At 44.4% G+C, this 25,116-nt stretch overlaps 1 protein-coding gene across 1 annotated transcript in view; it reads right to left on the bottom strand.

The window, feature by feature from the left end:
• Positions 1-641: 641 nt before the first annotated feature.
• The window catches only part of SPPL3 (signal peptide peptidase like 3), a 170,210-nt gene continuing 145,735 nt past the window's right edge, over positions 642-25,116 (bottom strand). Inside the window, exons 8-11 of the mRNA XM_029619105.1 lie at positions 6,584-6,747; positions 6,226-6,425; positions 5,886-5,995; positions 642-1,964 (exon numbers count right to left, since the gene is read on the bottom strand). Coding sequence (XP_029474965.1) covers positions 1,893-1,964; positions 5,886-5,995; positions 6,226-6,425; positions 6,584-6,747 — 546 coding nt within the window. The 3' untranslated portion in view covers positions 642-1,892. The remainder of the gene's footprint in view (positions 1,965-5,885; positions 5,996-6,225; positions 6,426-6,583; positions 6,748-25,116) is intronic.

The raw sequence follows: 25,116 nt of genomic DNA, 5'->3' as shown, positions 1-25,116 counted from the left end.
TGCTTACTAATCTTTAGGCCAAAGGGATCAGACCCTGAACCAGTGTGATAATAGGTTACCATGGGGGAAAATGGCTTGAGTTAATCTGATATGATTACACCTTTTCAAATTTGACAGATCTGTTTATTCCATGGCTACTTCTCATAAAACTGTGCTAAATGAGTGTGAACTGGATATCTGTCATAACCATGTCTACCACCCACATAAATTGCTGAGGCAACTGAGGATCCTTATGTAAAAGGGACCTCTATCAAAATCATGTCTGCAACCTGTATGAACAGCTGAACCAAGGGTCTCCTTATCTCTCAAGGAGAACTCAAACTCTGAGCAACAGCAAATGCAGGTTTCAGGGCACAATAATTTCTAGAATATAAAACTGGAACAATTCATGCTCTTGTAATCTAAGCAGCTGCAAACACTTTCAAACAAAGCCGTTCACATCCTGTGCACTACTTTTCTATATCACTGGAGGGGTCAACAGCAACAAGGCACAGGTTTAAAGGAGGAGATGTTTTTCCAACCATCTGATTCAGACCACAACACACAAACACACAACTCCCCTCCTCCAAGCAGAGGACTCACTGTAGACTCCAGCTTTTGAGGCAGAGCAATATGATAACAATCACAACAACAGGGACTGGTGTGGTTTTGATTTTGTTTACAGGAGTAGGGGAATGGAAAAGTACATCACACAAATAAACCAGAATGCTAAAAAATACAAAACAAAATTAGAAAACAGAAAAATATATTTACAAGTCGTACATGACTCTGAAGGGAGAACTGGCATTGTCAGACATGCATTAGTCCAAGAAACTATGCGAAATCCCTCTTTATAACCAAGTCCTGATCCCAAAACACTTTCTTTCACAGTATGCCCTATATGCAGGTACATCTTTCTCATCATATAGGCATGCACTGGTTATAAAAAGGCACCCCGTCCTAAGCAACCGTGAGAGAAGGCTGAAAAAAACAAAGGGCTTTTCAACTTCTTTTTTTGCCTAGTTTGCTACATTGATCATAAACCAAATACAGTCACTAAAGATCAGGTATACATCAGTACAAAGACTACACTTGGGAACTGGGGTTTAGCTGTGGTGGATAAAGAGCAGCTTGCTGGATTATTCATATACAAGAAAAGCCATGAAACTGCTAGACATGCTAAAACTTATACAGCAAGCCCTGCCTGCTACACAGCATGATCTCGACAGGTCCGCACCTGTGAGAGAGAGGAGGAGGAGGCAAGACACGCGCTCAGTCTCACAACAATCTCGCTTCTTGTTCACTGCAATACAATATCTGGGTGAAAATGGAATTCATTACAACAAATTATTATATGTATACTGCAAGAATTCACTCAATGTCTGTGGATTTAAAAGTCACCTCACGCCACAGGAATATTTTACTAAATCAAAAATAAAATAAAGGCAGCAGGAGCTGGTGAAAGCATCTATGCCCTGCTCTCCCAGACAGGATTCTGGTCCCAAAGTCACTGAGGCTTTTCAGAAAGCTTCCACGTTCTTATGTCTGTCGTCCTTTTTAGTGTTCACAAAATGCTGAACTTTTTCTTGTTTTACATTGGAAGGGCGCTCCCAAACTTCTGACAATGCATATGACTGTCAGTCTGTCATTAGCCCAAGGGGCAAGAGGGATAGTGAAAAAAAAAATCAAACTGTACAAAGTGTCTACTTCCGTGGGGGGATAAAGAAAGCAGAAATCCATCTCAGAACCTCTGATCAACAATTCCATCAGCTGGCACCATTCCAAGTACCATATCTGGGCTAGAAGAAAACAAAACCACCAGAGGGAAAAAAGGACCGAGGTGCAGAAATCCCCATCACATTCCGCCCCAAATGTCTGTGCACACATGTGCTTCTGTCATTTCCTCCTTCCCATCATACTTCGAGAAAACGGGAACTACTGGACTTGGAGTGGAATGGTTCAGACCACATACGGCGCAGATCACCCTGGAAAATGATAGCAGCACAGTTAGAAATTTACTAGGTAAAACAGATTTTAGCAATTTATAAGACATGCTTTACAGAAGTAACTTGTACTATCAGTAACTAAAACTTCTGAGAAAGCAAAGTTGTTTATTTATTTATTTATTTAAAATTTTTATATACCGACATTCATCCAGGATATCATATCGGTTCACATTGTAACATAAACTGGCGCTAGGCATGTTTACCTGTAAGACAGCAGTTCACCAATCACATATATGGGCAATATCATCCTAATAGCACCAACATGGACATATTTTCTAGGCTTAAGGAAATTCTTAGATTCTTTCAGGCATACACAGTAATTTCCATGTTCATGTGGCCAAGCAGCAAGTCTCCTTTCTTTAATTAAGTTAATAAGCTCAGCTCATCTCCAAAGAGGGAATATAAAGGGTCTGTGCTGCAGGTGAGCAGCTGATTTTAGAGAACACCTATTACAGGTATGCAACTTCATTTTCTCTGAAAACAAGCAGTTCACCATAGTCGCACGTATGGGACTTTGTAATTAAGGACTGGCTTCAGTAAAAAGAGGAAACAGTAATAACCAGCTATAGGGCTTTGATGGCTTGAATCCCCTTTTTATTAAAGGAAGACAACTTTAAGCAAAAGAATGAGCCTAGTGGGGCCGGAGTACATATCTAACTCTCAAAAAGACCGTGCTGTGGCAACAGAATACAAATACTATCATGCAACGTGTGGACTGAACTCCAGGTCACAGCTTTACATATCTCTTCAATAAAGGCTGATCTTAGATGGGCTGTTGATGCAGCCATAGCCTTGATATTATAGGCCTTTATGCACTTTAAGAACAGACCTACTTGGGCATAAGAGGAGGATATAAGCCCTCTGGGGACAGGGAAATAGCTATAGTACCTAATGCTTTGAAGTGCTGAAAAACAGAATATAGAAATCTAAAATAAATAAATATGCAATCTACACTCCCAAGCTTAAATTAGTTGGATGGTCTAAGGTTTTCAATCCAATTGAGATAGAAGGCGATGGCTCTCTTGCAATCCAAGCTGGTTTTTTTTATGCATTTTTCGCCACCTTGGACAGACTGGTCTGATAAGGTGGTAAAGAAATAATACATGAAATTACCCTGTATGTACCCAGATAGCCCAGAGGCATGCATTTTGCATCCCAGAGTGCCACCTGCAGTCCCTCAATATTTCTCTGTCTCCAGCATATGGTAGATGGTGCAAAACTTGCAGTTCTGGAGTTAAAAAATAAAGAAAGGAAAGAAGAGGTAGCCTTCCTCTCAGGGGTTTGCCAGGTCCTGGCATACCCATTGGTCCTGAGTCCATCTGCTACACACTAGGAAAGAACCAATTTTCCTATAGAGCTCATTCATCTGTGCTGACATATGGCCTTGGAAAATGTTGGAAGTATGATTGACCTTTTTAAGGTTGGAATCCAACACGTTGGGCAGAAACTGGATGAGAATTAAATGGTGTTACTGCAACCCAGGGGGGATTATTAGTCCAGAGACCTATGGTACACAAACATCCATCTTGGTTTTGTCTTGTGGCTTGGCACTTGAGTGGGCTTGTTTAGACAAGAGGGATTATTCTCAGGGAGTGATGAATACTCTTACAAGCCTAGAAAGTTTATGTGTCTCTGGCTTATGGAAGAGACTGGAGAGTCTGAAGACTGCTGCACAGGTAGGGGACTGTCTACCAAAAAAAGCTTGTTGCTTTTGATTTTGCAGTTTCTGCAAGAAGGCTTGAATATAGGTTTAACTTTTAATTCTTTGAAGATTTAAGTGGCTGCTATAGCTTGTTACAGAGGTTGTTTGGGGGCCACATCTGGGTCTTGTCATCCTGATGCATCTTCAGTTCCTTCGTAGTGTAATATAAACGACTGTTAGAAAAACTCAGAAAAGGCTCTCTACTAAATAGAGTTTGAATTTCTGAAATATGCCTAGCTGACTAAACCACTTCCAAAGATACCAACTTCAGAGTAAGAAACTTAATCAAAACCTTCCTCACTGGCTCAAACAGTTGAGTGATAAGGATTATCAAAACCAAATTTGGATTCCAGGCAGGAACTAAATCTTTTACTATAGGATGAATATGCTTTTGACAGTGCCTTCTTTCCCAAAGTAGTTTCAGCTTTTCATCCAAATCAGGTAGTCCATCTGCCCTCTTCCGGAGGGTTGTGTGTGGGTATCTGGATGTAAGAAGGATTTTGCTTCAATACGTGAAGGTGACTAATGATTTTAGGAAATCAGATCATGTGCAAGTCCTATTCAATGGCCCCAGAAAGTGCGATGTGACTTCAAAGTCTTCATTATCTCAACGGATTAAGGAAGCTATAGGTGCAGCCTATGTGGACAAGGCTTTGCCTCTTCCTAAGAGGCTGAAGGTTCACTCTACTAAAGTGCATGTGGTGTCTTAGGCTGAACTCTGTTTTGTGTTACCAGAAGAAATTTGTATTTCAGCAACTTTGTCATCACTGCATTCCATTTCACTGCATTATCGCCTTGATGTCTTGGCCAAGGAAGAAGCAAACTTTGACGTGGATATTTTGAAAGCGGGGTTGGCAGTCCCACCCATGTGAGGGATAGCTTGGTAGTCCCACCCATGCATCTGGAATGGTTGGACTGGATGAGAGAGGAGGAGAAATGTATTCTTACCTGATAATTTCTTTTCTTTGAGTCTAACCACATAGTCCAGAACTCTCCTTGACTGCCAAGGATTTTTCAGCTGTATCTGTTTAGTGTACATGTTTGAGCAGCCTGTTGAGCAGAGCCATGAGTTTCCTTCCTCAGGTGAATGATCTGTTATGTTACCTTCCAAGAAGTTCCAATGGTTTTGCGTATTCTCTTTGTTGATCCCCGGAAGGTCTGTGTTTCTAAGGCAGGGGAGATTGTTACATAGAATAGTGGCAGGTTCAGCACAGGACCCTATAAAGGGTGGTGTCAGTAAATCGGTTCTCTATCTCCATCTGCTGACTGAGGGTCAAAACCCATGCATCTGGACTGGTCTGGCTGGACTCAAGAAAAGGAAATGATCAGGTAACAAATTTCTCCTTCACCAGTTCCCTCAGCTGGGTTCCTACTGGCTGAGGAATCCTCTACACTGGAGTGGGAGCTGACACACCCTCTTGAGATCTATATGGGCTCATTCTCATTGCAGTAGCAGGTGGCACCAAATATCAGCTTGGGAGCATAAAGAGAACAAGTGCTGAAGAACTGAAGCGTGTCCAACATTCACTAGAAAATGAACTGAGGCCTTCTAGATTGCCATAAGAATGGAGGAGCTACTGTGCACACCTGGCAGGAACTCTAAAAATTTCTTGTAAAACACATGTATTCCAGTGCCAGCATGATTACACCCCCCCCCCCTCCTTACTTGTGACTAAAATTCAGTGCTTGTTTTCAATAAATTTCAATATGAGCCAGTGACAAAATTTATTGATACTGGGAGCAGAGAAGGTAGCATAACAGCAACCCATCTCCACTAACAGTAATGTCAGGATAAAAAGTACAAAGATTAGCATAGTTCTTCTCTGGGCCTCTTAGCACTTTTGTGTCTAACACAGTGAGCTTTGCTGCAGGAAGTACTACCCCTAACTAATCAAGCTAGATATTTCACTTGGATGCAGCTCCATCACTGCTCTCTACATTAAAGCTGGGGGTGGAAGGGAAATAGAACCAAGAGCTAAGAGAAACAGATAAGTATGAGAAAAAATGTGTGAAGCTTGCTGGGCAGACTGGATGGGCCATTTGGTCTTCTTCTGCCGTCATTTCTATGTTTCTATGTTTCTATAAGTATGGATCATGATAAGTGACCAGTAGTATAGTAACTTAGGAAAGCACTGTGCTGATCAAGGAGAGGATACAATGTGCAGAGTTGCACATTCAATATCAGAGATGTTTCTCACCTTTAAGTAGGCCATGGTGAGGAGAGGCAGTAAAGTGAATGGTACCAAGTAGAGTAGGGCAGGTTGTGCAGCCCGGTGGATGCGAGATGCTACTGTTGCAGTTAGCAAACCTGCCAGGAAAAGTAAAACCAAAAATACAAGAGCTGAGATGTTTCTTTCTTGCTTGAGTGTCAAATCACAATTCTCCCTCTCTCCCCATTTCCTTCCAGCTGAATTTTCATTTGTCAGCAACTACTCAAATCACCATGCAGGCCACTGAACCCTCAACTGCCCTTCAATTTCCTTCACCCTGGTCTCCTTTAGATTATCACACCCACCTAATACAATATCCCATACTTACCCACAAAGTATCCAATTAGAGTGCAGTGGAAGTAGGACACCTTCTGCATCCGCCCAGAGATATTCCCAGGTCCTGATGTACTGCATGTGTCACTGCTTGCTTGCTTTTTGTAGTTATCATAACGCAGGACAAAGCAAAGGAGGAGGCCTGGCATCACAATGTCACCAATCCCCAGCATAGAAAAGTGACTCCCTGTGGAACTGAAATGAAGTAGAAATTAACCCACTTCCAAAAGTCTCTAATTAGCTTTTTTTTCTTCCTCATATGCGTACCTTCTTCCTCTGCTGGAGGAGAGAGCTGCAATAGTAGGGTCTGACCCAACAATAAAAATGTTCCTTTATGCAATCTCATGTCTTACCTTGGAAAAACAAGTTTGCCAGGAAGTGAGAGACGGGGAACATCTCGCCCAACATTTGGTCCCAAGTGAAGTTTCCTGGATAAAACATCCAGGGGGTTATCAGCTGGCTGCGTGGCCACTTTCACCATCACATTGCTATTAAAGATGTAGGCAGAAAAAAACACCTGGAAAGAAAAGGAATGTTGATAAAACCAAGACAGAAGCAACTGAGCTTTTACAGTACATCACACCTGCACAAACAGGTGCTTTTAATTCACGAATCACATACCAGCATCCTAAATCATACACGAGACAGGGAAAAGGGAACATATACAGGGCAGAGAGACACAGGAGAAGACAAAGTAATGTACATGGGAGCCATGAGGGGAATGGATGATGTGCAAAAAAGGTACCAAAATGTCACAACTAGAGCAATCTAGTTCAAAGAAAAGAAAAAGGTCCATTTCCCAAACTCTGTAAAGCCAGGCCTGGATTTAGGCAGACAACTGCCTCTGGTGTCAAATTTTATATAGCTGCTAGAGCAGGGGTCGGGAACCTTTTTGGCTGAGAGCCATGAACGCCACATATTTTAAAATGTAATTCTGTGAGAACCATACAAGACCTACCAAATTAATTTACTACAACCCCCTACTCTCCTGACGCCCCCCAAGACCTGTCAAAAGTTCCCGGGGGTCCAGGGCTCGCAGACAAATCTTTAATAAAAAAGTAAAAATCTAACAAAATCCCCCACCCTCCTGACGCCCCCCAAGACCTGCCAAAAGTCCCTGGGGGTCCAGGAGTGGTCCGGGAGCGATCTCCTAGACTTGGGCTGTCGGCTGCCAATAGTCAAAATGGCACCGATGGCCCTTTGCCCTCACTATGTCACTGGGGTCAACCAATGGCAGCGGTAGCCCCTGTGACAGAGTAAGGGCAAAGGGCCGTCGACGCCATTTTGCTTACTGGCAGCCGACGGCCCTTTGCCCTTACTATGTCACAGGGGCTACCGCCGCCATTGGTCGACCCCAGTGACATAGTGAGGGCAAAGGGCCGTCGGCGCCATTTTGACTACTGGCAGCCGACAGCCCAAGTCCAGGAGATTGCTCCCGCACCGCTCCTGGACCCCCGCTGGACCACCAGGGACTTTTGGCAGGTCGGTGGGGGGTTTTATTAGATTTTTACTTTATTAAAGATTTGTCTGCGAGCCAGATGCAGCCATCAAAAGAGCCATTATCTGGCTCGCGAGCCATTGGTTCCCGACCCCTGTGCTAGAGGGTCGCTGCTGCCATGCCTAAATCATTCTGCTATAGCAGCACCAGCTCCAGGTCAAAGGTAGCAGCAAATCATGAGGATCCTGCTGCACCCTGCCCCTTGCACAAGTTTTCATGGAAACAGGAAATCAACGCAGGAAAAAGGGGCAGGGCACTGCAGAGTCCATCAGTGCATGATGGCTGCAGGAGGCTTGCGCTGAATTTTCTTAATCTTCAGTTGTTGCTGTTGACCTGCATTTGGTTCCACTAGAAGAGAGACGTACTGCAATTTGGAAGGGAGATGGGGGGAGCACCTTAAGAGGAGGATTTGGGCAGGAAGGATCATTCCCCTCTCCCATTGCAGGAGAGAGGGATAACATCTCTCCCCCCCCCCCTTCTTTGCCTATGGGTGCATGCCACCTAAATCCAGCTCTGGTAAAGTCAAGAAGAACACAAATAACTAATGGTCTCAGTGAGAGAAAAATGAACAGAAGAGTTACATATATAACATAGTAATGATGGCAGAAAAGGACCAGTCTGCCCAGCAAGCTTATGGTAATATCTACAGTGCCATATGGTCACCCTCAGGTTTCTCTTAAGGATAGTCCATGCAGTTACCCCCAATTCTTTTGATAAGGATAGTAATATTTACAAATCAAAAACCAAGCAACTGTCAAACACATAAATTACTGTTGGCAACATTTTTACTGGGTGAGAAGCCTTCCTGAAAATTCTGACAATGCTGACTTGCTTTGCTTTTGGACTTGGTCGTAGAAGGAGTCCTGTGTTTTTCCCCTTATATCTGCATATCAGTACCCCTAGACTGTAAAAAGTCAGGGCCCATGTTGGTTGCCATCTGAATCCAATTCCCCTTTCCCCTCACCCCGCCATTAAAGCAGAAAGTGATGTTGCAGTTGCGTCAAAAGTATAAAGGCTTATTGGTTGAGGGTAGTAATTTCTGTGCTTCTAAGGGTAGTAACTCGCACCAAGCGGGTTACTCCCATGCAATCTTTTCTTCATTTGTCCTCTAGCTTTTAGCTATCCAGTGTTTATCCCATGCCTCTTTGAATTCTTTGACCGTTCTGTCTTCACCACCTCCTCCGGAAGGGCGTTCCAGGCATCCATAACCCTCTCTGTGAAGAAATATTTCTTGACGTTGGTTCTGAGTTATCCTCCCTGAAGTTTGATTATGTGACCCCCCAACTTCTACTGTTTCCTTTCCAACAGAAAAGGTTCAAAGTTTGTGCATCATTAAAACTTTTCAGGTATCTGAAGGTCTGTATCATTTCTCCCCACGCCTCCTCATACATATTTAGGTCCTTCATCCTCACCTTGTAAGTCATTTGATGGAGATGCCACACCATTTTGGTTACCCTTCTCTGGCCCACCTCCATCCTGTCTCTATACCTTTTGAGATATGTTCTCCAGAACTGAACACAGTACTCCAGATGAGGCCTCACCAAGGACCTGTACAAAGGGATTATCACCGCTTTTTTCTTACTGGTTATTCCTCCCCTTATGCAGCCCAGCATTCTTCTGGCTTTACCTATCGTCTTGTCACACTGCTTTGACTTCAGATCGTTAGACACCATCACTCCAAGGTCCCTCTCTTGGTCCATGCACAACAAATCCATACCAGTATGAAAACTCTGTATGGGCAGTGAAGGGCTTTTGCCCTTTCCAGAAAGTTGTGGAAGAATCCATTGTTTCAGAGAAGTGTGGTCATGTCACTTGAAAGATTCCATAAAACTGCTGTGTCTTGAAAAAAGCTAATGATAAGAAAATTGTATTTCAAGGGCGTATCCATGCCAGCCGCTTCAGCACACGCTTCTCTCTCATGCTCCCTTGGATGCAGCGGGGGGTCTCCCATTTTGCCCCCTAACTGGATTGTCTTTAATCATCACAACTGGATGCTCAGGGATGCTAACAACTCTTACTTTACCTAATTTGTTTGGGAGGAGATGGCGAATCATACCAAGCATTCAGGAACTGAGACGTTTGGCGGCAAAATGGCAGCAGAGGGCCTTTCAGAAATGGCGATCAAAGAACTAGGATATCCTGAACACTGTGGCTACCTGCGCATTTTTTTTTTTTAATTTATACTTTATTGAATTTTTTCAAAATTACAAGTAAGATAACTCTTACTAAAGGAAAATAGGAACATTCATATCTTATTACCATCATTTTTTTAAAATACAATCAATACAAATCTTAAATTAGACATATGTTCCTCCTTAAAGCAATATGAGCAGGAGGTGAAATACAAGGGAGATTTTAACGCAACTCAAACTGTTCCATTTTATACAAAGAAATAGCTTTACGTGTATTTGACAACTAATATATATTTATGATCCCAACTTAGTACTTAACTAGGAGATATAACATCAATCATCCTAGAATTTATAAACGATTTAAGCTGTTCCGGATAATAGAAAATGAAACATTCTTTCTGTAACTTTATAATACATTTACAGGGGTACTTCTAAACAAATGAATGAACCACCCATAGCTTTAACTTGTGCCCTGTGGAGCAAAAATTCCCTTCTTCTCTGCTGCGTTACTCGGGCAAAGTCCAGAAAAGTTCTTACTAATGCCTCATAAAATGGGGTCAACATATTCTTGAAGAAATTCTTCATAACGATGCCTACATCATATTCTGTGACAAATGTTACTAGAAGGGTAGCTCTTTCACAGATTTCCATTGTGGAATCTTCCAGATATTGGGTAAGATTTTCCATCATCTCAACCTGATTCTCTGCCTGTCTTTCTTTACGTGAGGCTGGTAGGAAATATAGCTTGATGACACAGGGCAACCTATTCTCATCAAGCTTCAAATTCTCAATAAAAAATTTTTTTTAATGTTATATCCATGACTTGCCCCACTATTTTTGGGAAGTTCAGGATCTTAAGTTGAGATGTCTGGAATAATTTTCCAGAATCTCTATCCTGCGAGAAGCACTTGTTAACATCTTTAATTAATTTCACGTTACACTCTTGGTTAGTTTTTAAGGTAGCTTCCAACGCTTCAATCCTGGGTTCCACATTATTCACTTTTAGCTCCAGGTCCTCCACTTTTGTTTTGAGAACCTCCGACTTTGCCTAGACTGGCAACTAAGTCCCAAAGAGCATCTAATGTAACAATAGCTGGTTTTGATGGCAAAAGGTGTCCAAACTCACCCATTTTTTTCCAGCCTTTCTTCCCCCGGAGTTGTCAGCTTTCCACTCCTCCTTTTCTCCTCCTCCAGGTGTAGATGGTCTCACTACTTCCTCCAATACTCCTTCCTCCATTGCGGAGGCTCCTTCAGGAGAGGGGAAAACTGCTAATACCTCCTCTCTGTTCCTCTCCTGCCAAGAGTTCAGCCGTTCCTTCACCAGGCTGTTTCTCGGCAACAGCAGGGGGGCCGGAGGAAAACATCATTGGGTGCTGGGGATCAGGAAGGCTGAGAGTCACTTCCCCCTGCGACGCCGAGGCTCCCTCCTCAATCACCGATGTGGGGGGTTTCTCCTCCTTGGTGGTTGTCAATGCCAGTGAGTAGGCTGTAATCAAACATTGCCCCGATAATGGGGAAGGGTCGGAGGGGTAGACCTGAGTTTTCACCTTCCTTTTAGCAGGCATTTTCACAAAGTTTCAGGAAACTAAGGACAGCGTTTCTCTCACCAGCGTCATGCCGCCATCTTGCCCCTCCCATGCTACCTGAGCATTTTATGTCTTCTGGATTGCTTTTCACTGGCTGAACTGACAGGTTTTTGTAGCACCTTTTTTCTAGGGACCTGCAAGCTGTCCAGTCTTATTCCTTTGCATGCAACACTCAGGACATTCGGAACTTTGTGTCTACTTGCATATCTCTTACTTCCTGGATTCCCTCAGCCTGGTTGGACTGGCATAGAGTTCTTGCATATCTTTTTGAGATAAGAACAGGCCATAGTGGGTCAGACCAAGGGTACATCAAGCCCAGCATCCTGTTTCCAACAGTGGTCAATCCAGGCCATAAGAACCTGGCAAGTACCCAAAAACAGTCTATTCCATGTTACCGTTGCTAGTAATAGCAGTGGCTATTTTCTAAGTCAACTTAATAGCAGGTAATGGACTTCTCCTCCAAGAACTTATCCAATCCTTTTTTAAACACAGCTACACTAACTGCACTAACCACATCCTCTGGCAACAAATTCCAGAGTTTAATTGTGCGTTGAGTGAAAAAGAACTTTCTCCAATTAGTTTTAAATGTGCCACATGCTAACTTCATGGAGTGCCCCCTAGTCTATTATCCAAAAGAGTAAAAAACAGATTCACATCTACCCGTTCTACACCTCTATCATATCCCCCCTCAGCCGTCTCTTCTCCAAGCTGAAAAGTCCTAACCTCTTTAGTCTTTCCTCATAGGGGAGCTGTTCCATTCCCTTTATCATTTTGGTCACCTTTTTCCGTACCTTCTCCTTCGCAACTATATCTTTTTTTGAGATGCGGCGACCAGAATTGTACACCGTATTCAAGGTGTGGTCTCACCATGGAGCGATAGAGGCATTATGACATTTTCCATTTTATTCACCATTCCCTTTCTAATAATTCCCAACATTCTGTTTGCTTTTTTGACTGCCGCAGCACACTGAACCGATGATTTCAATGTGTTATCCACTATGACGCCTCAATCTTTTTCTTGGGTGCTAGCTCCTAATATGGAACCTAACATTGTGTAGCTATAGCATGGGTTATTTTTCCCTATATGTATCACACCTTGCACTTATCCACATTAAATTTCATCTGCCATTTTGATGCCCAATTTTCCAGTCTCACAAGGTCTTCCTGCAATTTATCACAATCTGCTTGTGATTTAACTACTCTGAACAATTTTGTATCTGCAAATTTGATTACCTCACTTGTATTTCTTTACAGATCATTTATAAATATATTGAAAAGTACAGGTCCCAATACAGATCCCTGAGGCACTCCACTGCCCACTCCCTTCCACTGCGAAAATTGTCCATTTAATCCTACTCTGTTTCCTGTCTTTTAGCCAGTTTGAAATTCAAGAAAGGACATCGCCACCTAATTCATGACTTTTTACTTTTCCTAGAAGCCTTCCATGAGGAACTTTGTCAAACGCCTTCTGAAAATCCAAATACACTACATCTACTGGTTCACTTTTATCTACATGTTTATTAACTCCTTCAAAAAAGTGAAGCAGATTTGTGAGGCAAGACTTGCCTTGGGTAAAGCCATGCTGACTTTGTTCCATTAAACCATGTCTTTCTATATGTTCTGTGATTTTGATATTTAGAACACTTTCCACTATTTTTCCTGGCACTGAAGTCAGGCTAACCGGTCTGTAGTTTCCCGGATCGCCCCTGGAGCCCTGTTTAAATTTTGGGGTTACATTAGCTACCCGCCAGTCTTCAAGTACAATGGATGATTTTAATGATAGGGTACAAATTTTTGCTAATAGGTCTGAAATTTCATCTTTATATAACATAGAAACATAGAAATGACGGCAGAAGACGACCAATCGGCCCATCCAGTCTGCCCAGCACGCTTTCGCACTTTTTTTTTTCTCTCACATACTTATCTGTTTCTCTTGGCTCTTAGTAACCTTTTTTATTCTATTTCCCTTCCACCCCCGCCATTAATGTAGAGAGCAGTGTAGGAACTGCATCTAAATGAAATAGCTTAATTAGTTAGGGGTATTAACCACCGCAATAAGCTACACCCATGCTTATCTGTTTATCCAGACTATGTAATTCAGTCCTTGTTGGTTGTTGCCTGAATATAGATCCACCTTTCTTCATTCCCCCCTGCCGCTGAAGCAGAGAGCCATGCTGGCTATGCATTGAAAGTGAAGTATCAGTCTTGCTCCCCTGCTGTTGAAGCAGAGAGCTATGCTGGATATGCGTGAAGTGTCAAACTTTCTTTTGAGTTCCTTCAGAACCCTGGGGTGTATACCATCCGGTCCAGGTGATTTACTACTCTTCAGTTTGTCAATCAGGCCTACCACATCTTCTAGGTTCACCGTGATTTGGTTCAGTCCATCTGAATCATTACCCATGAAAACCTTCTCCAGTACGGGTATCTCCCCAACATACTCTTTAGTAAACACCGAAGCAAAGAAATCATTTAATCTTTCCGCGATGGCCTTCTCTAAGTGCCCCTTTAACCCCTCATTCATCTAATGGGCCAACTGACTCCCTCACAGGCTTTTTGCTTCGGATATATTTAAAAATGTTTTTACTGTGAGTTTTTGCCTCTACAGTTAAATTCTTTTCAAATTCTCTCTTAGCCTGTCTTATCAATGTCTTACATTTAACTTGCCAACGCTTATGCATTATCCTATTTTCTTCTGTTAGATCCTTCTTCCAATTTTTGAATGAAGATCTGTTGGCTAAAATAGCTTCTTTCACCTCCCTTTTAAACATGCCGGTAATCGTTTTGCCTCCTTTCCATCTTTCTTAATTTGTGGAATACATCTGGATTGTGCTTCCAGGATGGTTTTTTGTTTTGTTTTGTTTTTTTTAACAATGACTACGCCTCTTGCACACTTTTTACACCTTTGTAGCTGCTCCTTTCAGTTTTCTAACTATTTTTCTCATTTTATCAAAGTTTCCCTTTTGAAAGTTTAGCATGGAAGCCATGGATTTGCTTACTGTCCCACTTTCAGTCATTAATTCATATTTGATCATATTATGATCACTATTGCAAAGTGGCCCTATCACTGTTACCTCTCTCACCAAATCCTGTGCTCCACTGAGAATTAGATCTAAAATTGCTCCCTCTCTTGTCGGTTCCTGAACCAATTGCTCCATAAAACTGTCATTTATTCCATCCAGGAACTTTCTCTCTCTAGCATGTACCGATGATACATTTACCCAGTCAATATTGGGTAAATGAAATCTCCCATTATTACTGCACTACCAATATGGTTAGCTTCCCTAATTTCTCTTAGCATTTCACTGTTCATCTCACCATCTTGACCAGGTGGTTGGTAGTATACTCCTATCACTATAGTCTTCCCCAACACACAAGGGATTTCTACCCATAAAGATTCAATTGTGCATTTAGTCTCATGCAGGATGTTTAACCTGTTGGACTCTATGCCATCCCGGACAGTGCTACACCGCCTCCCGGGTGCTCCTCTCTGTCATTGCGATATAATTTGTACCCCGGTATAGCACTGTCCCATTGGCTGGCCTCCTTCCACCATGTCTCTGAGATGCTGTCAAAGATCTTACCTCTGACAGCTTCCCTGATGATTTTGCCTGTCTCCTCCATTCCCAGTTTTTTTTTTCTCTTTTCCCCCTTCTTTCCTTCCCTTTTTGCACTCTTGGGTGCCCAGTGTAATTTTGGGTGGGGGCGGCGGGGGACCCAGCCGAGTCTGGGAGACTTCTACCGAGTGTGGGTGTCCCCTACTAGTGAGGGAAGAAGTGTCCACTCCGCTGGCACAACAGGAGAGCACCCCCACCTTGGGCTGGGGTTTGAGAGTTTGGGGTTTATAGATGGGGTCTAATTTATGTGGGGAGTGGTTGGATGTGTGCATGTGTTGATCTACTCGAGTTTGGCAACACTGTTCTGTTTATCTACGCTCAGATGAGGGGGGAGCGGATCTATGCTTTTTACACCTTTGTAGTTGCCATTGCTGATTTCTATGCCTAACCTTGTATTTTCTTCCGTTAATATTGCCAAACTCCGCTCTCCGATCTAAAGGAAAAAGCTTCTTAATGACTTGCGCAAACATGGTGTCCACGTGGCGTTTCTCCAGGAAACCCATCTGGATGAACACAAGAAGCTGCAGCGCAAATGGGTTGGACACTTTTTTCTCATCGCAACAGAGGGGGATGGCAATATTGATTCACAAGTCGATTTCATTTCAGAAAGATAAATGCTATTTCGATCCCAATGGTCGACTTGTTATTGTGGTGGGGGAATTTCAAGGGATAAAGATGGTTTTGGTTAACTGATATGCCCCCAATATTTACTCTCATAGCTTTTTCTCTAATCTCCTTGCTAAACTCTAAGCCTGGGACAGCTACACTATGATCCTAGGAGGTGATTTTAATGTGGTTGACAATCCTTTGGTGGACTGTAAAGCAGCTAAGACTCCCAAAAAAAATCAAGCTGATTTGGGGATGGGCTTCCTGTCCCAGGAATTGCGCCTAATTGATACTTGGCATACCTTGCACTTGGAGGACCGGGAGTTCACTTTCTATTCCCATGTGAACATGTACTCTCTTCTGGATTATATTCTCATCTCTGAAATTCTTTAACAAGCTAGTAGCTAGTGAGATTCACTAATAATAATCACCTATCTCCACTACTCCACCAACTGGACCTGACAGATCCGAACGCAGCACTTCGATCATGGAACACAATCACCGAAACTATAGCCAACAAACTATGCCCTCTTATTACAAAAAAACCACACCAGAATTCCTCCAAAAGACAGCCATGGTTCTCAGCAGAATTAAGAAAGCTCAAACTCCAACTAAGACAAAACGAGTCTAAATGGCGCAAAAACCCAGGAACCAACACCCTTTCAATCTACAAAGCATCTCTGCATCAATACAAATCAAGCACCCTAAGATCCAAGAGGGACTACTACGCCTCAAAGATACACGACCTTGTTTTCGATGCCAAAGCCCTCTTCAGCTATGTAGCCAACCTCACACAAGTTAAACAACCTGAGATCTCACATGACCAAGCTCAATCAAAAGCAGAAGAACTAGCTCTTTTCTTCAACAATAAAATCAATACTCTCCTATCGCAGCTTCCCACGAACCCCACTGTTCCACTAACCACTCCTCAACCCTCAATCAACTACACTCGTTTAGAAGAACTCGACACAACTTCATCCGCTGAGATCCAAGGAATCCTAAGGAAAATGAAACCTTCCTCTCATCCTTCGGATCACATCCCAGCCAAACTACTACTAGCAATTCCAGAATCTATCTCCAAAACCCTGGCAGACATCATAAATTGCTCCCTCATACAAGGACTCTACCCGGACAACCTCAAACTTGCCTCACTCAAACCCCTTCTCAAAAAACCAAATCTCGACCCAAACGATCCTAAAAATTTCAGACCGATAGCTAACCTCCCATTCATAGCCAAAATAATGGAAAAATTGGTAAATTCACGACTCTCAAACCACATTGAAGACAACAACCTTCTATTTCCATCACAATACGGATTCCGTAAAACCTTAAGCACGGAAGCCCTCCTCATCTCTATGACTGACTACATCATCCTAGGCTTAGACAAAGGACAAGCCTTCCTTCTGATACTACTTGACCTCTCGTCTGCATTTGATACGGTCAATCACTCCCTTCTCATCAACCAATTATCAGCCATAGGTATCTCAGGCACTGCCCTATCATGGTTCAGAACCTTCCTCAGCAATAGAGGTTATAAGGTCAAAATTCATAATAAAGAATCCTCTCTACACCCCGCAGCAGTAGGAGTCCCTCAGGGTTCATCCCTGTCTCCTACCTTGTTTAACATTTATCTGTTACCCTTATGTAAACTTCTCACTGACCTCAATCTCAAACATTTTCTATACGCCGACGATATTCAGGTACTGATCCCCATCGAAGAATCGCTCGCAAAAACACTGTTGTACTGGGAATCCTGCCTCCAAAATATCAAACAACTGCTTACAAGTCTCAACCTGATAATAAATTCATCAAAAACGGAACTTCTACTCATCACTCCTGAAAACAGTTCCATCACATACACTCATCCTATCGTACCAAGCACTACACAAGTGAGAGATCTTGGAGTTCAAATTGACAATCACCTAAACCTGAAAGCCAACATCAACAAAACCACCAGAGACTGCTTTTATAAGCTCCAAGTGCTGAAAAGAATACGACCTCTCTTCCACACACATGACTTCAGAACGATCCTACAATCAATCATTTTCGCAAAGCTGGACTATTGTAACACCATCATGCTTGGTCTCCCTTCATCACATACCAAACCATTACAAATGGTACAAAATGCCTCCGCCCGTATACTCACCAACACCAGGAGAAGAGAACACATAACACCCATCTTGATGGACCTCCATTGGCTGCCCATCCACTTCAGAATAATCTACAAGGCCATTCTCACCATTTTCAAAAACATCCATCAATTAGCCCCAATCGATCTCCATATTCCTCTCCGATTACACCATTCCACAAGACCGACAAGAGATGCTTACAAAGGATCACTTCAAGTACCTCCAGCCAAGACTACCAGACACATCACGCTTAGAGATCGGGCATTCTCCACAGCCGGTCCAACATTATGGAACTCCATTCCCCCCGATCTTAGAATGGAACCCAACATTTCAACATTCAAGAAAAGACTCAAAACGTGGCTGTTCACACAGGCCTTCCCTAACTCCAACTCCATCTAACTCCCTCCATGCAACAAGCTCCGCTAGCATTAGCGTTAATAACCACCTTTCACAATGTTATTTATACTTGTATATAACTATCTGATCTTCATTTCCTCTCTCATTCCAAGTTATTGTTTTCCTTGTTATATGTAACTGCTTTTCTGCACTATTGTTTAAATGGTAAAGTTTATTATAATTTCACCCCTGTTTCTTGTGAACCAGCATGATGGGACCACCGTCTTGAATGTTGGTATATAAAAAACTTAAATAAATAAATAAATAATAAATAAATAAAATGATGTTCCATTCTCAGACCATGCCATGTTTCTTGTCCCACTCGAGCTGACTCCACCACCCCTGGGCCAGGTTCGCTGGTCCATGCCCCCCCTCCCCCCTCCATCATGACAAGTGCTTTACTATTTATTTGCAGGACAAATAGAAAGAGTATGTAGACTTTAACCTGACCCCCGGAATTGATCTCATTCTTTTTGGCGTGCATTAAACATGACAGGAACTCCGCTATTTTAGCCCTAACAAAAAACATCATGGCATTACCTTGGGCCAACTGGAGAAGGCCCGGAGACAACAATTCTCTGCTAGATTTTAAGGCCCGTCAGAACATACTATTCCTCAAATACAAACTATCAGGTCGATCCAGTAAGGAAGAGCTGCGTTAGTGCCAGGCGCACCTGCGGTTGCCGCACGCACAGTCCGGCTCACCTACCGCTCGATCCTGTACTCTAATCTCATGCAAATATAAGCATCGTCCAAGAAGCGTTAGGCGAAGCGTTAGGCCTACGCAACCCATTTTACTGTATAGGCGCTTAATACAGCGCCTATACAGTATCCCGGGTGCGCTGGTACCTGTCATTTGAAATGACAGGCACCAGGAAGTGGATCCCAACTTTAACCCTAAAATCCCCTCCTCCCGAAGCGGCTCGACATGTGCCAACTTACCTTTTGTTGTTTTTCAGCCCTTTCAGCCTTCTCTGCCATCCTCTCTGCCGTCCTCCGGAGGGGGGGCAGCCGGCGGCGAAAGCAGCTTGCAGCGGTGTCCCCCCCCGGTCCCGGTTCTCCTGGCTCTCGATGACAGCAGGCTACCTCCAGCGCTCACGTCACCAGCGGCCAAGAAATTAAAAGAAGAGCGCGGGTGCAGCCAAGGGGGAAAAAAAAAAAGTCATGCCCGCCCGTCCCTGTGCTTTCATTGGCTTGAGCCCCCAAATTGACTGTGCCGTCAATTTGGGCGCTCATGCCAGTGAAAGCGCAGGGACGGCCGTGACGTCACGCCCGCCCGTCCCTGCGCTTTCATTGGCATGAGCGCCCGTCAATTTGGGCGCTCAAGCCAATGAAAGCGCAGACGGGCGGGCGTGACTTTTTTTTTTTTTTTTTTCCCTTGGCTGCACCCGCGCTCTTTTAATTTCTTGGCCGCTGGTGACATGAGCGCTGGAGGCAGCCCGCTGTCATCGAGAGCCAGGAGAACCGGGACCGGGGGGACACACCGCTGCAAGCCGCTTTCGCCGCCGGCTGCCCCCCCCTCCGTGACGTCACGCCCGTCCCTGTGCTTTCATTAGCATGAGCGCCCGTCAATTTGGGCGCTCATGCCAATGAAAGCACAGGGAGACCGGGACCTGTGGGGGGGGGGGGGGTTCCACTGCAAGCCGCTTTCGCCGCTGGCTGCCCCCTCCAAAGCACGGCAGAGAAGGTTGAAGGGGCTGAAAGCAATAAAAAGTAAGTTGATAACATGTCGAGTTGCTTCGGGAGGAGGGGATTTTATGTTTTTAGGTTTCTTTTTGGGGGAAAGTTTGCTGTCTACCCTTACCCCTGCCTCTAATGCAGGGGTAAGGGTAGGCGGTAAATGAGCAGGTTAAACGCGCGGCAAAATGGCAGGGTAAAATAGCGATAGTTGGGGCGCGCGTTACTGTATGGGAGGGGATAGCTAATTCGATGGTTTACATCTAATATACATGTCGCGTGCGGAAGGGGTTACCCAGGGATTTAAAGAGGCGGTAAGGATGGATTAAATGGGATAGTGTATCGCGGGTTGGACTAATGCGGCCGAAAAGTGAGTAGAAAGCCGGTTAGGAGCAGGGTAACCGCGGCCGCACTTTACTGTATTGAGCTGTATATCAGTGGGGCAGCAAATCAGGCAAATTGTTGGCTAGATTGGTGAGCTCTACTGGCCATCCCAAAGGGCTCATTACCCGCATTCAGGATCAATCACTGAATCTCACTACTACTTCTATATCAGATGCTTTTGTCAGATATTACAAATAGTTATATACAGCGGGCCTATGAATGTGCAGGAGTATCAAACCTTTATTCGGGAGGGATCACGTGATGTGGTGAGTGAGGTTGGTCGCAGACTTCCTCGCTCCGGGAGGCGCATCTCTTACCCACCACCATCTGCCTGCTAAAAGCCTGCCGAAACGCTGAAGAACCCTTTACGATTGCGGAGCCTATGTCGATAACTCATTTTATGTCCAAATCGCCGTCTGTGATTCCTCCGAAAGTGGCGAAACGAGACATGGAAAAATCTCGAGGGCAGGAGCCCAAAATGGCGGTCGCGTCGCCGGAGGCAGCAGCACTCGCCAACAATCCGGCGGCACCTTCTCACCCTCCGACTACAGCTGAAATAAAAGAAGTTGTCAGTGCCGTTTTGGATGCAAAATTAGAAGGGATCTCGGCGCAACTTACCTCGCTGCAGGAGGCCTTTAAGGACTATGCGCCTCGCCTCTCTCAGGTGGAGGAGCGAACCTCCACCTTGGAAGATGACGTACATACCTTACAGGGGAGGGTGTCCAGCATGGAAAAAACCTTGCAGGAACAAGAAGAGAAAATGGATGACTTCGAAAACAGGGCAAGGAGATCCAATATTCGATTTATAGGGCTCCCGGAAATGTTAGATGATCAGCTTCTGCGGCCCACTCTGTTAAAATGGCTACCGGAAGCCTTGGGCCTGCCAGATCTGCAGGACACACTGGAAATAGAGAGAATTCATAGAATTGGCGCAAAAGGAATGGATCAGAACCGCCCGCGTACCGTGATTGCCAAAATCCTTAATTTTCACCATAAGCACCTTATATTACAGGCAGCCCGGAAGAAAGGGGCACTACTTTTTCAGGGGAAGGAAATTCGACTGGCCCCCGATTATTCAGTAAAGGTGGCGGCTATGCGGCGTGCCTACAGCCCTATTTGCAGTAAGCTTATTGAAAAGGATATCCGTTTCACCGTACAATTCCCGGCCAAGCTCCGCATCAATCTTGGAGGAAAATGGACCACCTATGAGTCGGCCGAAGCGGCGAAAGGGGTCTTAGACTCACTACATAAGTAATTTCTCTGGCAGGACTGGCGGTCACTGTTTCAGGTTACAATCATATGGGTGGTGGGTGAGAGCTCTGTGCTTTCTGTTCACATTCTAATGATCTCCTTACAAGACTCGATGAGTCTGGGTTTTTGGGGGTATGCACTACTGTTCAGGGAAGGGGGGGGAGGGGGAAGGGGAGGGAGGGTAACTGCTGGTATTCATGCTTATATATATCTTGTGTGTGTGTCTGGTGTGGACTTGAAAGGTGGGCTTGCGGGGAGGCAGCTTTCTTTCTGGATGCTGGTGTCTCTGCTTGAGGGCAGGCTAGGCTGGGGGCCTGCTCCTCTTTTTTTCTTTCCCCTTATTTTTGATTTGGTAAAGTCTGCTCACGGATAGATGGGGAATAAATATCGTTTGATTTCTTGGAATGTTAATGGATTGGGATCCCCAATCAAACGGGAAAAAGTATTCCAACACTTGCAACGCTTGAAAGTAAATATTGCCTGCATTCAGGAAACTCATCAGAATTCTGTAGAATGCTCAAAGCTTTGCAGGGAATGGGCAGCGGCCTGCTATTATTCAGCAGCTCAGGGGAAGAAGGGAGGTGTAGCGGTTTTAGTGCATAAGAACACGCCCTTTGCCCTCACTAGTGAAATTAAGGATGATGCTGGCAGATATATTATCCTTGTTGGCTCTTTAGCGGGGCAACCTATTACCATCTGTAATTTATATGCCCCTAATCGCCCAGACCCTACCTTTGCTGTTAATATCATTAATGTGCTTCTGACCAACATGCAGGGAGAACTATTTCTGGCAGGAGATTTCAATGGTATCTCTGATCCTGAGCTAGATAAATCGCAGGTGCCTCACAGTTATAAATTTGCTTCTGACATAAGGGTCCCCACATTTTGCAAACAGTTAGGCCTTTTGGATGTGTGGCGAGTCCTGCATCCGGATGTGAAGGAGTATACACACGTGTCTAAGGCCCACGGCACCCTGTCTCGAATCGACTACATTCTTATACCAGAGACCCTTTTTGCCAGGGTGGAAGGCGCAGAAATTGGGGAAATAATAGTAGCGGACCATGCTCCAATCTGGGTGGAGTTCTGGTTATCGGACCCTGGTAAGTCACCAAGAATCTGGCGTTTCCCTGGGAATCTGACTGAGGATAAAACCTTCCATCAGTATTTAAGGCAGAAATGGGAGGACTATGCGCAGAACAATAGCCCTCATATTGAGGACCCCATACTGTTCTGGGAGACTAGTAAAGTAGTTCTCAGAGGGGATGTTATCGCCTACTCCATTGCTCAAAGGAAACGGTTGAATGCCGAGATTCTTAAGCTAGAAGCTCAGCTCTCCCAGGCAAAGAAGGAGCTAGCGGACTCTCCTACACCCCAGCACAGGGTATCCTACAGGGCCTGCTTAGCAGCCTTGAATAGTCACCTGCATATACGAGCCCAGAGATCTTTAAAAATCTCTGAACATAACTTTTTCAGACATGGGGATAAATCTGAGAAGTTGTTGGCTAGGCTGGTTGCTATACGACAGAAAAAATCCTTTATTGGCAGCCTAAAAACACCCGGGGGACAGCTGGTTACAAAAAGTCCTGAAATATGTGAGGTTCTACGCCAATTTTACGAAAACCTGTATAAGGAGGATAGATTGGGAGGGCAGGCAGAGGAGGAGGAGTTTTTTCGGGGCTTACTACTACCACAGGTGTCTGCGGAACAGCGAGCCCTTCTTAGCCGCCCTATTACGGTAGGGGAGCTTAATGGAGTTATTAAAACCAGCAAAACCCGAAAATCCCCGGGTCCCGATGGATTTACGACAGAATATTACAAGATTTTGGGCCCCTGTCTCCTAGGCCCATTGGCCTCCTTTTATAACTGTGCGTGGGAGCAACGCAAATTTCCTACCCATTTTACTGATGCACACATAGTGGTGTTACCTAAGCCTGGGAAGGACCCTTTACAGGCTGCTTCTTTTCGTCCCATATCATTATTAAATTGCGACCTTAAGTTCTATGCCTGAATACTAGCTATCCGCATGAATTCTCTATTACCCCACATAATTTCTAGTAACCAGGCTGGGTTTGTCAGCGGAAGGAATGCTGGGGCTCATGTTATTAGGCTTATTTCTGCGATTGAAGCTGCTCACATCTCCCATGTTGATTCCCTGGTGGTGGGCTTTGATTCGGAGAAAGCCTTCGACCGTGTGTCGTGGGAGTATATGTTCTCCGTTATGCAGCGTTTTGGCTTCCCATCCACTTTTATGCAGGCGATCTCTATTCTGTATTCCAACCCAGTATCATATATTAGGGCCAATGATATGCTCTCGCAGGCGGTCCCAATCGGGAGGGGAGTTCGTCAGGGCTGCCCCTTGTCTCCTGTTTTGTATATTCTTGCACTGGACCCACTGCTACGCAAGCTAACAGAGTCACCGCATATCCAGGGGCTACTGTACAAACAAGGCCAATTTAAGGTAGCGGCCTTTGCAGATGACATGCTAGTCTTCCTGACAAACCCTGTGGTCTCTTTACCATTGGTGTTAAAAATCCAAGCTGCATTTGGGAGTTTTGCTGGACTAAAAATCAATACTGATAAGTCTGAGGCTCTAGATGTACTGGGTACCCTGCGGAATAATTGGCCAGGTAGCTTTCCATTGCGGTGGGTCCAAACAGCTCTTAAGTACTTAGGGGTTTATGTCACGGCTAAGCCGTGTCAGCTTTATGACTTAAATATCAGCCCTCTCAAGCGGAAAATGCTTCAACGTTTGAACTCATGGCGCTCTCTACCACTCTCTGTATCGGGGAAAATCCTTTTGCTACAAATGATGGAGGTTTCTAAATGGTTGTACCTGTTTCGCATGCTACCCGTATGGCTGAAAAAATCGGATATTCGGGACATTAACCAGGGGATTAGTCGTTACTTGTGGAGCGGTAAACGTGCTCGAATTCCCTTAAGGACCTTAATGTTGTCTAAACCGGAGGGAGGACTCAATTGTCCGGATCTTGAATGTTATAACCAAGCCAGCCTCCTTCAACACGTCCGCGATTGGATTTTTGGAACTGCGTTTTACTCTCCTATGGACCTTTATCAACATTGGTTGGCACCGCATGCGCCGGGGGCGGTATTACATCTTGAAGATTGCTAACTACCTATGTATATCGCTAGAAGTGTGGTAATCCATCCTTTCCGTCAGATGTGGCGTTGCCTTTGCCGTCACTTCAAACTGCGGGAGTCATCCACAGCATATTTACCTATTCGAGGATACCCAAGGTTCTCTCCAGGAATGACGCAACCTTTGTTTAAAGTATGGGCTGATAGGGGTGTGAAATATATGTCACAGCTTATTTGGGAGGAGTCCAGCCCCCCTCGTCTTTTTAGTTTTCAGGAACTGCAGGACAAATACCAGCTCCCAACAGTCGGATTCTTTGGCTACCTACAACTGCGCCACTTTCTTATGGGCGAACTCACGGCCAATCCCGCCTTCTCCCTGTGTACGACCTTGGGCCTTCTTCTTACTGGTGAAGATGGTAAACGGCAGAAATGTTCACAATATTATTTGGCACTGCGGAAATCGACTTGTCTCTCAGCTATACACCATGTAGCGTTAAAATGGAATAAATTGCTTCCT

The sequence above is a fragment of the Rhinatrema bivittatum genome, chromosome 11 (assembly GCF_901001135.1).
Source record: "Rhinatrema bivittatum chromosome 11, aRhiBiv1.1, whole genome shotgun sequence".
Classification (NCBI taxonomy): domain Eukaryota; kingdom Metazoa; phylum Chordata; class Amphibia; order Gymnophiona; family Rhinatrematidae; genus Rhinatrema; species Rhinatrema bivittatum.
The sequence above is the reverse complement of the archived record's forward strand: the minus strand, read 5'-3'. Positions and strand labels throughout refer to the sequence as shown.